Source organism: Helicoverpa zea, chromosome 6 (genome assembly GCF_022581195.2).
Source record: "Helicoverpa zea isolate HzStark_Cry1AcR chromosome 6, ilHelZeax1.1, whole genome shotgun sequence".
NCBI lineage: Eukaryota > Metazoa > Arthropoda > Insecta > Lepidoptera > Noctuidae > Helicoverpa > Helicoverpa zea.
The window spans coordinates 261,994-280,094 of record NC_061457.1 but is presented as its reverse complement, the minus strand read 5'-3'; the positions used below and the strand labels follow the sequence as shown (position 1 = coordinate 280,094).

Sequence of the window (18,101 nt, the reverse complement as noted above, 5' to 3'; positions counted from 1 at the left end):
TGAGTATTTGAGACAATAAACAAATGTCCTATTGTATTGATGAATTCGCGTTGCATCATCTACTCCGGCTATTTGGAGTACTACTACAAAGCATGACTCAATTGTTACGGCTTCCTAACCAAAACTCATTTTCATGAATCAAGGTTTTTCTAATTTTAGAGATTGCTGTGATTTATCAATCTACCTTAGAAGTACGATGTTTCATCTGCCTTCTCTTTTCTCAACTATGTTGGATTCGGATTTCTTGGAAACTTGGAAGACGTTTGAGAATGTTGGAACTAAAAGATAAGAACTACTTCATTTCTCGCATATGTAGGTATCACGGTTTAGTTACAATATTTAACTAGTTGCGGTATCTTTGGTTGAGTAAATTATTCGGTTATGTGAAAACCACAATGTTTAAGGTAACAGTTTATTTAACAGGATTATAGAAAGTTCTGTCTCATTGAACGCTACAATTGTAATAAGCCAAGTATAGGTAATATAATTGTTAAACAAAATTAATGTACATATAGCTACTATCTATGCAGATGGAAGTGGGAGTGTCAAACTTTTACTGACTAAAACCTACCTCTGTTCGTTTCGTAGCCCTTTGTGTGCCAACTCTACGGTCAGTGCTACTGGCACTCGAACTTCTGCGTGAGGATTCCTGACTCTGGAGGAGAGGTCCAGTCTCCTCAGCACAAGGGCGTGGACGTGGTGTTGTACTCAATAATCCGTCACACGATCACTAGCAAGACCTGCCATATCATTTTTGATTTTGATGATAATGTCTTGAAGGATGCAAAGGAAACTTCAGTTGGCTTTGCTTGGCAACAGTTGAAATTAAAGCCTACAGGCATATTATGATTCGCCTGAACAACAAAAAAAGCAGTTATATTCTGAGTTATTTTTAGCGACGAAGACAAAGCAGAAAGGGTTAAGCCAAAAATAAAATTTCAAAGGCTTCGATTCTTGGTCCAGCATGTTTCTAATTTTAGGCACAATGAGATCTTAAAATAAGACCCTTTAATATAATACTGAATGTTAGGGACAGTAAATTGCTTGTCGCGAGGCTGCGTCGTTAATCACGCGCTCCGTGCGGCGGGCGGCGCGGCTTGGGCGCCCCGCAGACTTACCAACCACTAGATACGGCAAAATTATAAGTATGTACTATGTACTTGCATATAATACTGTAGTGGATAGTTTTTTTGAACCACCCTGATTGTGGGTTTTCTTTAGTAAGTGCCCCGTGCTTTGCCTAAATTTAGTTAGTGCTTTGGCGAGTAGATCAAAAACTTGTGGACAAGAAAAGTGCTTAGAAATCTTCAGATATAACTTATTATAGATTTCTGTTGAAACGAGGAAAACCCAGGCCATTTTTCCGGTGTATCAAGAGATAACCGGGATCTGCGAGCAGTGGTGCCGGCTCTAGCGGTGCGTGTGCGCAGCGCGCGGTGTGACGAGGCGCGCAGGCGAGCGGCGCGCCAGTGCAGTGCTGTGCTCCGCCGCCGACGCCCGCGAGCATGACTCCCGCGCATTTCGCGCTCGCCGCGGCCGCCGCGCTGCTCGTCTGCGCGCGCGCAGGTCCTTTGTACCTCCATGCAAATCCACCGGTCGTCGACCCCAGTGATATATGCGAACGATATTCGGCAGTTTACCTTTTATTGTCCTTTTTGCCAAAACGATTAATTTGAAGAGATTCGATGCTGATACTGCCTCAGTTATTTTTGATTTATGAATGGTTTCAAAGTTTGCGTTATCGATAGTTCTAACGTGTTTGGACGGGTGCCTGTGTCCATGTGTATGCTGAGTGGTTTAATTGCATTACTAAAATATATTTAATTTATCTTTCGATCGTTTTACGACCATTAATCAAAACATGTTTATTTTTTTCTTCTTAGTGCTAGCAATAAAATTGTTAATCGACTTCATTCAAAATTGTAACGTATTTTCCAATCGTTTTGTCGTAAATAATTTGTGTCCTATCTTTGTATCAATTAAATTAGCATAATTTAGCATAAACTTGTTTGCAGAACCTTCCCTGATATAATTTTAAAGCGATGTTATCTCGATAAAGCTAATTTTTGACATGCGCAAAAGTTAAACATCGTCTCTCCTAACCGAAGAGTTCAACGCGCGGTCGAGTGTGCTTTGAACTCGAGTGTTTAATTTGTGTTTTTTTTTTTTAACTTAACCGTACGAATTATATGTAAATAGTAATTGGAAACTACTGTGATGTATATTGCACCTGTTTAGGTAGTTTATTGACGTAAAATCGGTCAATCATTAGCTTAATTAACCAATATAATTGCGATGCAAATGTAGAATGTTTGCACAATTTCGGCTAATTGTTTTTTAATGATTGCGTGCATTTTTCTCGTTGAGTGACGTAGTTTTCATTGTTATATGGTATTGTTTACAATTGGTAGTGAGCTGCTACAGATGGATGTGAGGGGCGGCAGTGTGTCACTGGAGCGGGCACAATGGGAGGCAGGAGCTCATTAGCATCACAAAGGCACATACTCTCACATGGACCCAGTTTTACTTGGACGTCTCTTGTTTTTGGTTTGAACGCAAAAAGTAGATTTCTTAATTGAAGATTTCTTAATATGTATTGAAAACATAATACTTAGCCAACCTCTTAGAATCTTGTGTATCTTTCAGTCAAAGTTCTATAGGGTGTTTCTGAGCCTAGAAATATAACAGTCTAAATACCTTCCCTCCCTATGATTGAGAGCCTATCGTATTATTTACGCGATTAATATTTATGTGCCGATATAAAGTTGGTTTAAGCTTAACGATCTCCTTATTACACTTTCCGCTTGTCCTTGAGCGAGTGACATTGCGAACTCGTTCGGTGAGCCGCAGCTTTGTCATCCTAAAACTTTTTACATTGGAATATTTCGGAAACGCACAGAATCCGAGGTCTCTCGTGGGACCCGCCGCCTATTGTCTGATTGTTTTGATCAAGTTGTTTGAAATCAGAGATCTCAGTTTTACCAAAACTCGATTTTAAACATACACGCATTGTTATTGTTTATCATGTCATATCTGAATTATGAATCAATCCTTTGGTAGAAAACATAATGAGTCATCCAAACTTACGCACAAATACTCGGAATAGGAGAAATCTCTATTGCTATTGTGACTTTTACCTCTAAAAATACCCTCCTATGATCCTAAAATAAGGATTTTTAGAATACTTTTTTGAATAAGAATCTTTTATTAGAAACAAAAAATATAATTGTAAAGTTTTTGTATATTTCCAAAATAGCAATCAATGCTATGTAGCAGAAAGTTTTGAGACAGTCCCATTATTGTAACTATCTTCATAAACATGAGTAGCAAAGCTCTGTGAACAAGTTGTAAATTAAGGTATTATACATTCGTGGAATCTAACGTCAGCCATTCATAAATAACTTAACGAGGATTTTTGAAGTTTGACCGCGACTTAATCTATGCTAATGTGAGGGCCCGCTATGTAATCACAATATTACGTCGCCCTCTGCAATCACTCGGGACACTGCATTCTGGACCTTGTGACCATGAAATAAGAACGATAGGCGTGACGCAGGTGTACCAGGTGCCAGGTTATCGGTGGTATACCAGTATGCCAAGGAGAAGACACACTGAGTAGCCTCACTGCGCAAACTTTTTAACTAAGAGTATTTTTTGCCAAACTTGATAGCAGCTTGCAACTGTTTTCAGGCACGAGTACGTGACTGTGGTCAGTACCCTCGTGGACCCTGCCGCCCGCTTGTACCTTTAAAAGCGTTTTGCGAAGATGTTTGGCGAGCACCCCTATCTCTGGTCTTTGAAACATTTCAAGGGTTTTTAATTTGCCAGAACTATCTTGAGTAAGACTCCTAAGTAGTAATTTATTAATTTTCTCCGGGATTATTAGTAGAATGTTTTGCCTTTTATTTTTTAACTTCTAGTTCAATAATTATACTCCTGTTCTGAGGGCTATTCGACATGTGGTCCTTCTGTCCGCTGTGCTGTTAGTGCTGTGTGTGCAATGAATGAGCGCCAATACAAACGTGTTCGATGCGCGGGCGCAGCCCCAACCGGAATACGTAATGCGATGCGAGGCGAGTGCCGTTTGTTCGTCACATAGTTTACCTCTCTGCCTGTGCCAAGTTCCAGCTTGTTGTCACAATCAACTACAAGCGAATATGCGCCAATAAAGCCTTTCTTTATGCGTTGGAAATGCTCTTTAGTACCTATATAATATTTTTGAACAAAGACACTGCGTTAAGTCTAAGAAAGCTGTTGGGAAAATGTTATGATCCTCTATAGATTTTAGACGCGAACTCAAAAACAAAATGTTTTATTACTTTCCTTAAATGATACATACAGTATTGTGTTCTAACCTGCCCGTAGACTGGTGAAGCGAATTCTATTACGTTATACAGATTGAAATAAATTAAAGGGAAGTCCCACCACGCTCTTCCTAAATGTTACATTCAGATTAAAGCCGAGCGCTCAGTACAGTTTTCAGACTGTTACAAAAAAATAAACGGAGATAAAGACTCTTTGCAAAAAAAGTTAATTCAATAGTTGCTTGTATATTGCATGATAGTTCGGCTAAATGTAATCAGCAATATAATTTAATGAGTGGCTATAAAAAGTGCGGTACAGTTACCGGCGATTGTAGTCGGACCGCGAAGACTGATACAGATCTAGTTGTGAGACAATGGTCAGACCATCTCGGATGAGACGCATTTACAGACCCCAGGGCTGCCATGCGCTTACAATGTTCTCGAGGCCAGAAAATATTTATTAATGGCCCTACGGGATGTGATTACGATTAAATAAAAACTTAATCGTCAGTATACAACTTTTCAACACTCCTGAAAGAAAACCTACTGTTCTTTAATTTTATTTAAGGCTCCATCGAAGATTCTGCGATTCTTTAGTTTTTCGTCATTATCCTTATTTAAGTGTTCCAGTTCAGTCAGCATAATTATGTAGGCTAGCAATTATAAGCTTGTGTCTAGCAGCCCTGTAAGCGAACAGTCTGTCTGTCTGCGCGCCCGGTTCTGTTCCCATCGCGCCACCATGGGAACCCCCATTGTCTGCAACTACAGTTATGACTGTCTTACCATAGCGCTGTGAACTTGTTTCTGACCAACAGAATACAACTGCTTACAATAACAATTTGCCACAGAATTTATAATTACCTACTACACACAACACTACCTAGTGCTATTGTTTATTTAAATATTGTGATGAGATCAACTGTTGCAGTTTCAATATTATTGAAGATACACTCATGTAGTGATGTTTACATGTTTATATCTGTATTGATATTATTATGAGGAAAAAATGTATTTTTGTTTATTATGTTTGTTTGCTTGTAAAGGATAAACTCTAAAACTGCTGGACCGGTATTAAGAATTCTGTCATCATTAGAAAACTACATTATCAGCGAGTAACATAGTTATATTTTATCCCGGTATGGGGAGGAGTTCCACGGAACCCCGGAAAAACAACTAGTATTTATATAACGAATACCTCTGTTCACGACAGGTACATTTTTCGACATTACAATTATTTCCTTAGTCATGTTTCAGTGTTTGTAAGTTATAGCTCGCAATTTAAGTTATACATGGATTAGATTCGAATCTGTTAGGGATAACGTCAACAAGTATTACATTTTGTACTGTAACTAGTCAATCTTTTTAACTGCGTTTCGCCCTGAAAATTAGAATTGGTGAGTAGATAACTGTACGCTTCACTCTTGGTATCACATTACCTTTGACTAGCGACTGTGACGACCATGGGAAAGTTTGCTCACTTCATCATAATGCTGGGAAACACGAAAACTTCACCGAATTCGATGAGAAATGGCACAGAGACGAATCATTTGGTACCTAAACCATATTACTTTTATATGAGCTGTATGACTCGCACGACACACTTCTAAATAATAGAAAACTAGATGACTTTAAAATATCTATTATGTTTTTTTTTTGTCTTGGAGAACTTATGACTTGCCATAATCATGTAAAAAGGCTAGCTATGTAGCTAGCATATCAACTGTATATATTTTGTGCAAATCCACTATAATAGGTATTCATACTCATATGTATTCACAATTGCTGTCAGTGTTATCGGGCGCACATGGCCGCGAAGGCAGCGGAGCGTGTTATTAGCTGCAACACGATTCGCGAAGATCAGGGTTAGGGTCAGAGGACCACCCACGTACCTGAATGAGCGCTTGCGCACGCCTGCCGACTGCCTGGCGCGGCATACACATTTACAGCATGCTTAGAACACTTGATCATTGAATAAACGACCCGTTTCTATTTACAATTGCTGTCTTTTTTAATTTGGAGATTGTTAACCATAGTATAATTGCATTTAACTTGATTAATAGTTTCTTTCAAAATAAAATCTATCCTCGTACATGAAAGGTCTCGCTCCTAAATGTAAGTGGTTAATCTGAATTTAAGTGGTTACCGCCTCACCACAGAGTGATTCATGTGAAGGGATTGCAGAGTCAGACGTGAAATGACTCCCTCGGGACCCGGGAATTGACCTCACACGTAAATTACCTTCTGCCTGCTCACAACGGATTCCATGTTAAAATTATCAGTCGAAACTTACTATATGAGCTACTCAGCTGCTTACTACAAGTGTGGTAATTGTGTTTCCAATGATGTAATGTTGATTTTGATTCAATACAATGGTAATCATTAGTTAGATGTAACAGCCTAGCTATTGTCTTGTTGATTCAGATTGGAGCTGATTTGAGGATGCCGTTGATAATATTTTATATAAGCATGTTTTGTTCACTTTTCTTGTTCTACGCATGTTGACATAATATAATTAGTGTTTACGGATGTGGAAAATAATAGATATATGACGGAATATTCAGCGGTAACGTCAATTATTATCGAATTACCGATTTCAGAAGTGATTTTTTAAAAGGAGCAGTTCAGGCGTATCTAAATCAAATAGCAATAGATTCGGACAGTTCGTTTGTAGTCGTGTAATGTGAGGACACCTCGCTGGCTGTTGACGGATGGAGCTGCAATAAAGCCGGGTCGTGTGAGTAGGCGCTCCGTGGGCGGCTCATTGACGCGAGGGTTCCCACGCGGTTCCTCTCCGGACAGGTTCTGCGATGGCAGACATCTCGCGACGCGTATTGTCATGCCTCTGTTTTCACAGCCGAGGGTCACTGCCTCCTTTATATTTAGACACAGATTTGTTACGTGCTAGATTGCCTGTGTCCGTAATCGTCTAGATTTTAGTGACGAAGCTATGCTCAGTATTGATGCATTATGTTGTTTTTTTTTCTAAGATCACTAGACAATCTAAGAGCCTGATAGTAACTAAATATTGGCTAAAATGCATTTCGTAGATTAGAAAAAAGCCTTCTGTTGTTAAATGGAATTATTTTATAGTCCTTTATGAAAAATTCCAGCTATGAATTAAAAGAATATCACTTCGATTATCGAGTGATAAAATAACGAGACACGATGACGACATAATAAAATACTTACCAGTAGTAAATTAGTATTGTAAGGTCCAGTATAATTATTAAAACTCGCAATAGATCAAGGAATGAAAGATTGTCGGTACTGAAGGCGCGGGTATCAGTTTAGCGGCCGCGCCGACTGGTCTTGGTTTTTATTGCAGGCGTCTCGCCGCGCATGCGCGATACAACTTTACTCCTGTGCCTGTGTGTGTCTGCAGACTCAATGATTTGTATGTGAGAGGAGAGAGATGGCTGTCACCTAGAATATCACGCGAATAGGAAAATGTTTGCAAGGTTATACAATTGCATAAGTAAATGAAGTAACTTATAAGTAAACTGCAGTCCTTATCTTCGCAAATCACTGGCGTCTTCAATTTGGTGAGATTTTTAATGTTTTTCTAATTTAGAACTTTGCACTCATTGTTGAACTTTTTTCAGATTTAGACGAAATAAACATGAGCTTGAAGATGTTCCCAAGTATCTTACAGGACAGTACATATGGTGAGTAATAAGACAGAGTCAGGTTTTGAGGACTTTCGTTCAGTGAGGCAGTTTTGTAAGTTCATGAAATAATTTACTTTTCAGATACGCAAAGAGAACGCGATTCAGAGAACGTACTGGCTAATGAACCGAAAGAAATCGTATACAGTGAGTGTCATATATTAACTAAAAACCGTTTAGTTATGATCGAAATTAAATTATTTTCAACAGTGTATGCAAATGCGTAACGCATGTTTCTTTGTAAGGATTAAAAAGTTCTTAATCCCTACTGTCAGTGGCGGATCTACCGTAGTTTGAACTGTGGCCACCTTCTCTGTATATTCAATTATGTATTCTTTTATCTAATCCTCTTTAGTATTCCCTCTAAAAGTACTCTCTTCATTTACGGAGACTATGCACTTATCATCTTCCCTTGTGTTCTCCTTCTATGTATATTATTTTGTACTTCCTTATATGTATATATTCCCTTATGAACTCTTCCTACATACTGCTTATATACTCTTCTTTACGTCAATGCTCAATTGTTTATGGGCATTCCATATATTATATAGGAGGTATGTACATTTTATAAGGTGGACACAATACGGACCCGGCAGAGCACAGCTTAAAGATAATGCAGAGTTATACTGTAGCTTACTTTTAAAATTATATTTTTTTATGTGTCCTTTATACAGAGTGAGTCGTACCTAATCACATTAAATTAAATACGTTAATATACTGGTAAATATATGTCGATTAGCACAAAGAAAAAAATAAAATACGTAAAAAAAATGTTTAAACAAAGTAAATAGAATAAAAATGTGAGAGGATTAGAACACCATATAAGAGTCAGTCATTACAAACAACTGAAATTCCTTGAAAATTACAGCCGAAAGTCATTTGGTAGTCTTTGGTTAGATGGAGTTGGTTGTATTTCTTTTACTATACAACACTACTATTTTCAGGTGCGCTGAAAGATGGGAAGCTGCATAAATTGTTTCCACATGAAGACAAAGTCATTAGTGAGTATAGTTTAGGATTTAATCAATATTGAAAGAATCAATTTAACTATAATATTACATTGTTAAGCGTAATCAACATAAAGCTAATTGTAAATAAACGTCGATAATATTCAGACAATTTGTTTTCAGGCTCACAAATACAGAAGTTCAGCGTCCCTCAGAGTATAGTGACGAGTGGGCGCCAAGCTAAGACATATAGTAAGTACGATTAATATTCTTAATACTTTGAAGCTGAAGACTTTACTTGTCCGATTTGGAAAAATGTTTCAGTGTTAGAGAGCCCACTTGTCGAGGCAGGCTGTAGTTACTGTTTATCCGGGTTCGTGCAGAAGATCCCGCAGGAGGTGAAGCGCGGCGGGGATGCGGGTTATCTATACAAGGTGTTGATTTGCATTTGTGCCATAGTTCAGGAGGAGGACATACAATACGTAAATAATCGATTGGAATTACAGTAGATGGGAAATAACTAATATGCACTGCTTTTTTTGTCATTGTAATGTCGTGATATTTTCAAAGTAATCCAATTTTATGAATGAAATTTATGAGTGATCGTTGCGTATGCTTTGTGTTTGCGTTTGTGTGAGGGTGCAGCACGGGTTTAACGCCAGTAACATACGCGCCAAGTTTAAATAAGGCTAGATGACATTTACGGAATTCCGAAAAAAAAATTAAGGAAAAAAAATTACGTACCAATTTTTTTATTGATTTGGGTTGAGAATCATTAGCATAATTACCTCCTTGAATATGGCACGGATGCAAATCAACAGCTTGTATAAATAAAAATGAATAGTTGTTCGTTAGTCTTATTAAAACTCGAGAACGGCTGGGCCGATTGAGCTGAGCTGTTTTTAAAATGTTTGTAGAGGTCCAGGGAAAGTTTGAACGATACGAAGTTCGCGGGATCAGCTAGTAATTAATAAAGAAAAGAAAACGATTTCGTAAATACTGAAAGAAATACTTCACGCTCTAGAAATTCATGGCTTGGACTTTACTATCATTATCACTCCATAATTATTCAATCACTATATTTTGTGCTAAAAAATATTTGATTATTTTTCAGAACCAAAGGATAGAGTTACTGTGTCAACAAAGACTCTTCACTATGACAAAGCTGTCTGTGAGTATTCAAACTGTTCTTACCGATAATCTCCACCGATTTCAACTATTATAATATAATTAATACGCACGCAAACACCAATTGTTATTTCATAACTTAGTATAAACTTACAAAGTAATCAAAATTTTAACAAAAACTTTGCACCTACCACAGCTATTTCTCCACCACCCAAAGGTAGACTCGTAGAAAACGCCTATGGCGTTAAGTCCGCCTTGTACGAAATGTGCAGAAGCATTAAATTTAATAAATAAATTATCCCTTGCTAGAATAAAAAAAATGCCAGAAGAGTGTCGAGTCCCGACAGTTTTAAAAATATTAAGATACAAAAAGCAGTTAATTGCATGCAGTGATTGTATACATATTTATTTGTGTAGCGGGTGGGACGGAGCTGCCGCGCGGCTGCCTGTACGAGGGGCGCTGGCACAAGGAGGGCGGCGTGGTGGGCACGCGCGAGGACTGCCTGCGCTGCGTGTGCGCGCGCGGCGCGCTGTCGTGCCGCCGCCGCGCCTGCGCGCCGCTGCCCGACCCGCTGCCGCCGCGCTGCCACGTGCGCCATCGCCGCGGCGCCTGCTGCCCCGAGCTGCACTGCCCAGGTAACCACCACCACCACCAACAACCTAACACAATCATATTCTAGATATTTCCTTGATTGCCATGTTCCAATTTTTCAAAGAAACAGTTCTTTATAACAAGAATTATGAAACTTCCCAGACGGAGTGAAGCTTATGGAGCACGGAGCAGTGGCGAGATTCGAAACTGAGACCGAGACCGAGGCAGTGCCTTCAACGGCAACACCGGCTTCCGTCAGCAATGGTAGGCTTCCTCAATCACTTACCAGGTTACCTTTAAAATCATCGTACATTAATGAATCATTTAAAACTTGACTCGCTATGAAAACACACTTGAAAGTGAAGCACATGCAGTAGGTATGTTTAGAATGTGTGTGGTAGTGTGTTGGCCGTGGTGGCATCGCTGACGTCTGATGACACTGGAGTGTTCCCAGCGTGCGTGGAGGGCGGCAGCGTGTTCGCGGCGGGGTCGGCGCTGGAGTCGCGCGTGGCGTGCGAGCAGTGCTTCTGCCTGCGCGGCGCGCGGCGCTGCGTGCGGCCGTCGTGCCTGCCGCCGCCGCCGCACTGCGCGCCGCGCCCCGCGCCCGGCGCCTGCTGCCCGCAGCGCTACTACTGCGACTCCGCCACCAAGCCCTACCTGAACCGCAATCACTACGGTCAGAACTACTTCTTTTGATCTTTCATCATACTGCTTGTTCTCCACTGATCTTATATACAGAAATGGATTTTAAGCAGAGAAAAAAAAATTAAACTGGTCGTCCAGAATAATTAACAGAACATTTCTGCATCATCAGTAAGTATTCTTTTTTTTTTCTTTTTTTTATCCGTCCTGAAATCAGCAAAATATTTTTTTAAATAATTTCACACTGAATAAAATTAATTCCTGTATAATAAAAAGTACATAAACCCTTTATACCAGTAATACCTAATACCAACGTATCAGAATACCTGTGCGTATTCTTGTTGAAGACCTAAGTAAATAATATATCTTCTCCCTTTTCTTCCCGTCCTATTTCCAAGCTTTTTTTCCATTCTAAGACCTAAATGTATAAAAAAATAAAAATGTATTCGTTCACCAGATTGCCAAGTGGACGGGATACTGGTTACCGAAGGGTCCCCAGTGCCCTCGCACAGCAACTGTTCCGCATGCTTCTGCCTGCGCGGGGAAGTGCGCTGCCAGGCGCTGGGCTGCGCGCCGGCGCTGGCCGGCTGCCGGCCGCTGCTGGCGCCCGGCGAGTGCTGCGCCAACCAGTACATCTGCGACCACGACGACCCAGGTAGGTGCTGCTGTACAGTCCTGCAATCACACTTAAGAGTGATCTGGTTAGTGTGAAGCATCGACCATCTTTTGCGTGCATTAATAACCACACCTGGTCACGAATTGCCGAAACTGTGAAATAACGACATTTGAAGGAGTCATGTTGGTACTTGCCAGATGACGAACCCGCTACCAGCAGCTTAAGAAGCGCGTCCGCTAAGCTCGGCGCCGCCACCACTCTCATATGGACGCTTTTAATATTAAACGGTAATTAGGGCGCTTTTTGTACTTCTTGAGCTTATTTTGTGATTTGCCTAATTTTGTAACGCAGATAAAAACATGAAAATCGTCGCATTACATTTAAATTTTGTTTTAATGAAGACGTACTTACGTATAGAAAACATAAATAGGTATAAAATTAAGCCAACAAAAATATTAAATTTTTGATTCAGTGGTACTTTCAAGAGTAAGAAGCTGATGGAATGCTTTTTTACCGATCTCATTTTTTTTTCAAATTCATTGAGTTCTCTCCAGACTAAGTATTAGATGATCGGAATGTTATGGTCCAATTGTCGTTCAATCATTATTTATATTTGTACTCAGTCGCGAGAGCGTCCCTCGTTATAAGCGAGCAAGGTGACCCAATAGAAAAGCCGACTAAAGATGTTGTGAAAAAGAACGCGCCAAGTCGAAGAATTAGGTAGAAGTATAGTAATCTATTTAAAATAGATTTATTTAAATATTGGAATTTTTGTGCTTTGGCTAAACACAAAATGCACTCATGCGATATAATTCATCGTAAACAAGTAGATAATCCGATCACCGAACAAATACGAAATGGTGGTGATATTCAACCCTTATTGCCCACAGCCACTTACCGCACTCAATAATGTCTAATAGCACTTATCACGAGCATTTGATAATACATGAATGTTTGTATACTGTATACTCAACCTCAGGCATACCAATATGCCAAACAGCTGGTAGTAATTATGGACTTTCCAATCATCGAATACTAAAATCAGAATAATAACTGTCATTATTAATTCCAGGACATCAGTCATCCGCCATAATGGATCCGGAAAACTCGCAATCTTCTATGAGGTACGACGAGAGAACATTCCACTCTTCCCAAAAAAGCAAGCTAGAAAGTACAACAAGCAAGACCAAAACGAGTCTATACTCTTTAAAACACACATCTTTCGCATCAGCCACTAAGAATCACCTAATAACAACTACCAAGGTTAAAAGAAAAACCGACGAACCTTTAAGATCTAGTGAAGCACAATCTCAAAAAACTAATACTGCATCTACTAATACGACGTCAAGTCAGATGACTGATGATCGAGAATTTGACGACGAGGATGAAGACGAACCCGATGATGCAACAGAACAACCTGAAGGTAGCGTCAAAATAGTAATCAACGGAACCATAAATTGCACAGCTGAACTGTCATCGACATCCTTACCTCTGAGCGTTACTGCTAACGATACCGACGTAGAGTTGGAGGTGATGCCCAGAGTACCGATCATTGAGCTGGAAGCACAAACCTATTCACCCAACGATATTATAACCGATAGGAATGTCAACGATGGTTTTGATGACAGTGATACTTTTACGATTAACGTGACGAGCTCTTTGATGACTAATACCAGTCACTCGACCTCCAGGCCAATTGTCACGGGCCCCAAAATACCAATCCTCTCTGAATCACTCAACAGTTCCAAGAAGAAAAAGGGAGAATATGATTACGACTACACTGAGCCGACACTGCCGCCATCGTTGCCGAACTTGAAGTAAGTTTTAACAGATCATGGAAATCAATATCATGTGATGAATGTTTGAGATCGAATCATGAGATCGAATTCATGTACAATATTTTTGTTGGGGTTCTTTTGTTTTCATAAATTTTCCTCTTCACAGGATAATTCCATTCGTTGCTGCTGACGCGGTGGTTGATAATGAGCCAGTAAAAGACACCATCTCGTATCCAATTTTGGAGAGAGGAGAGAAATTCCCCGTGTACTACCCGACGGCTGAAACTGAGGATTCTACGTTTCCTAGTAAACGAGAGAGTGTCTTCGAACCAACGCAGTACCCCGTCTTTGTACTCGGCAAAGAAGAACCGTCATACCCTCCCATCAGTCACAAATTAGATCCGAAAAGAGACCGATACCCTGAGAACAGCGGTCTGAGTGTTCAGGAGTACACAGTGTCCGCTTCACTGGGTCATGGATCCGATGTGAAGGGTGTAACGAAGGCGCCGACTACCAGTACCACTTTTGCTGTTGAGACTCCAGCGATGAACTTATTCTCTCCACCATTAGAAACCGAAGGTAGTGCCAATTTTGTAATATATCATTTTTAAACTAAAATTCTTAGCTTTTTATTTACGAACTACTATTCACTTAAATTGTATTTAGACATATTTTACAAATAAAACCTAGACAAACTTATCACTGTACAATTAAGGCACCTGCATGTCGTGTGCGAATGCGCGTGTTCGTTATTGGCAAGTACCAAAGTGGCCTTCTAATGCATGTTCAACACCTCTGACATTGCAATGACTGACACTGTTGAATGGTTCGCCTACTCCCCTCAGACAAGGTGATCGATGCTTTGCATTATCTATATATCTGAAGAAGCCTGTGCCCAATGGTAATGTGCCTAATTATTTTCAGGTGGTTTCATCCCGAAGGGTTCTGGTGTCATCGACGAATTCTTCACGGTGTTCTCCAGTACGCTGCCAACCCCGGCCAGTACCCCGGTCAATACCCCGGCCATTACTCCGGCCATTACCCCGGCCAATACCCCGGCCAATACCCCGGCCTATACCCCGGCAAATACGCCGGCCAATACGCCGGCTATACCTCATCTCACTACGTCCATGCAATTAAATGTGCATAGAGTACACCAAACGATTGAAGGTGAGGCTTTTATTGTTAACTGTACTTTAAGTAGGTAATCTAGTTTTTATTGTTTTTGAATGAAACTCAATAGAGATCAGAATTATATGGTTCGTGAATGTAGTCGGTGTACCATAATGATCGTTGATGTACAATGGTTTGCAGGCGAGTGCATCGCGAAGGACGGGCGGCGCGTGCTGGGCGGGCAGTCCATCGTGATGGGCTGCCAGCTGTGCACGTGCTCGTGGGTGGAGCTGGTGTGCGAGCGTCGGCCCTGCCCCGAGCGGCCCGGCTGCCGCCGCCTGCCGCCCGGCAACCACTCGCTAGACCCCTGCTGCGGGGACTTTGACTGCCATGCAGGTAAAGTCTTACGGTAATTATTATTATGAATTTATCCAATTAGCTGCTGTGGTAACATTTCCATTAATTATTACCTTACAAGTATTTTTGCCTCTATCAGAATAAATGTATATCCTTTTTAACAAGTACTTACAACTCTCTCAAGTATATCGGGTGTGTCGTTCATTATCACATTAAATCATATCGCATTTACTTTATGATATTCTATGGCGAATTGTAAAAAAAATAACCTAATCCATTCAGTGGTTTAACCACAGGAGTCATTTTTCGTTTTTAAAATTTACAACATCATGTGTAAAGCAGAGATAAAGTTAGGAGTATCGAATGTTTTGATAAGTTGACAGCTATCAATTTTCAAGGGAGAATTTCAGTTGTTTGTAATGACTGACTTTTATATGGTGTTCTAATTTTTGCACATTTTTATTCCATTTACTTTATTTGAAAACATCATTTTTTTATGTTTACGTATTTTTCTTTTATCTTTGTGTTAATCTACATATATTAACCCGTATATTAACGCATTTAATTTAATGTGATTATGAACGACACCCCCGATATACAAGCAAGGTACAGTAATTCGTTTATTCATTAAAGTAATTATTTTTAACATCTATACATTTAAAATATGTGTTGCAGGTATCAGTTATCTTTATACCAATACATACCATACATACCTTTAATGCATATTTTTGATTATTTACCACTTTCCTTCAAATCTGAATTGAAATTGTCCATTGAAATAATTTTATTTTGTTTGGTAATTTTATCGTTTTGTTATGATAAATTAATTGCAATAATTTGTCAATTTACATAATTTGTATAGCTCTTAACAATAACAATGTAAAATTATGACTTATGATTACCTGACATAAATACATATATACCTATAAATATATATATAAATATATATATATATATATATATACCTACGTATTTATTTTATACTAGCTAGTTCCCGCGACTTCGTCTGCGCAGGTTTAGTATTTCGAACAATATGTTTACAAATTGTAGCCTATGTGTTATTCTGATGTATAAGCTATATTATTGTAAAGTTTCATTAAAATTCATTCAGTAGTTTTTGCGTGAAAGAGTAACAAACATCCATACATCCATACATACAAACTTTCGCGTTTATAATATATATAGGTATATTGTCGGAGATAGATCAATTACCATTTCGGATATCCACAGTGGTAATTGATCTATCTCCGACATATATATATATATAATATATATATTTATTTCTAGATCTACCTGTCAACAGAGTTTTATTTATTTGCAGAAAACCACACTTCCACCGGCGTAACTCTTGAAAAAGATAATAAGAGAAACCAAACCGAAGTAGAAGTTGACAAGCACGACTCCTCTGCGGTCATTGTAAACAATATGACTAACCCAGAGCAACAGATAGCCACAAATACTCCAAGTGTATCTGCTGAGAAGTCACCTACTCCTACTGGTGGTGTTGCAGCTGCTACCAGCACGACTGCTGCCCCGACGCGCAGCACCGCCAATCTCCCCAAGCGGACCACCACCACCACGCCTGTGCCAAGTAAACAAGCAGATAACAGTTCACACGAAAGTGAAGAAGAAGAGGATGAGGGATTCTCTTTCGGTAGCGTACTGAAGCTTTTACTTAGCGATAGCTATGAAACAACAACCATCTCCACAAGGAAGTCCACTAGCAGACCTCCAACGCGGTCCCCCTTGCCTACAGTGCCCATTCTCTGGCCCGTAACCAGGACACCTCTCCCCGAGACTTTCTTTAAACCTGTCCCACCACCGAATTATGAGTTTCCCTCAAAAATGAACACTGTTGATCGGATAGATCACCTAGTACTGGGAGAAGCGACTGCCATCAAACGAACAACACAGCGTCCGATGACTGTCGCCACGGAGCGGAGGCAGGTCATCGTGCAGGAGGAGCCTGTTCCGTTCACGTCCGTGTCTGCTGGACGACCGCGGCCTCCCAGCTTGGGAGTGCTGCCGGGCCCTGCTGTCGGGCCGGGCCTGCTCAAGCTAGCCGGCTGTAACATCTACGGGAGGATGTACAGAGTCGGCAGGATCATCACAGAGCTGTCGACTCCTTGCCAGGAGTGCTGGTGCACGGAGCTGGGCGTCCAGTGCAAGCCGCTGGACTGCTGAGGGGCAAACAATATGCATTTACTGTACAGCGTGTGATTGAGCGGTTGGTTATACAATAGCTCGGGGAATAGACTCTCACTACTGGACGTGGTCGGACCCTGAATCCTTACAAATTGTTATGTACTTGTGTAAATTTAAGTTATGTGTGATCTTGTTGAGCCTATTAGACTTATATTAAATTATGAACGTGAAATCGACCAATGCACATCAGTAAATTAATACGAGTAGGTTTAAATTGTCGGAAATAATCGATGCCCGGTAGTGACTGTTTGTATTCTTGTATGAGCCTTAGGTAAAATATTTATTTATACAGAATGGCCGGCAATGATCTCATACGACATAGACTATCATAGACGTGAATTATATTAGTTTCGGGAGGAGTGCATGCCGGCGTGCTTGGTGCGTGAGTGCAGCATCGCGCTCCGGTGCACGCACTGCTCAGCACGCGCCGACGCCTGCGCCTCACAACCCGGAGCGCATTAACAACGTTAACATCGTAGTAGACAGGGTGGCATCGATGTACTTAAGACTCGTAATTCTAGATTTAAATGACAGTAAATATAATGTCTAGCGTTAGCTTAGCAAATAAATATTATTAAATTTGGTTTTTGCATTTATTATTGTTGTTGTTCGTATTGCTCTTCTAGGTATTTACCCACTATTTTATTATGATACTAGCTTCTGCCAGCGGTTTCACCCGCATCCCGTGGGAAGTACTTCCCGTACCGGGATAAAAAGTACTTCCTCGATAAATGGGCTATCTAACACTGAAATA

General features: G+C 40.2%; 1 protein-coding gene across 1 annotated transcript; it reads left to right on the top strand.

Annotated features, from left to right (window-relative positions):
• Nucleotides 1-1,474: 1,474 nt before the first annotated feature.
• On the top strand, nt 1,475-17,931 carry LOC124631470 (mucin-2). The gene is made up of 15 exons (XM_047165881.1): nt 1,475-1,566; nt 7,907-7,969; nt 8,054-8,116; nt 8,914-8,970; nt 9,100-9,168; nt 10,031-10,087; nt 10,462-10,680; nt 10,799-10,900; nt 11,091-11,312; nt 11,736-11,933; nt 12,967-13,711; nt 13,839-14,251; nt 14,597-14,842; nt 14,987-15,181; nt 16,464-17,931. The coding sequence occupies exons 1-15, from the start codon at nt 1,506-1,508 to the stop codon at nt 17,324-17,326; spliced, it is 3,573 nt and encodes a 1,190-aa protein (XP_047021837.1). The 5' UTR covers nt 1,475-1,505; the 3' UTR covers nt 17,327-17,931.
• Nucleotides 17,932-18,101: the final 170 nt, after the last annotated feature.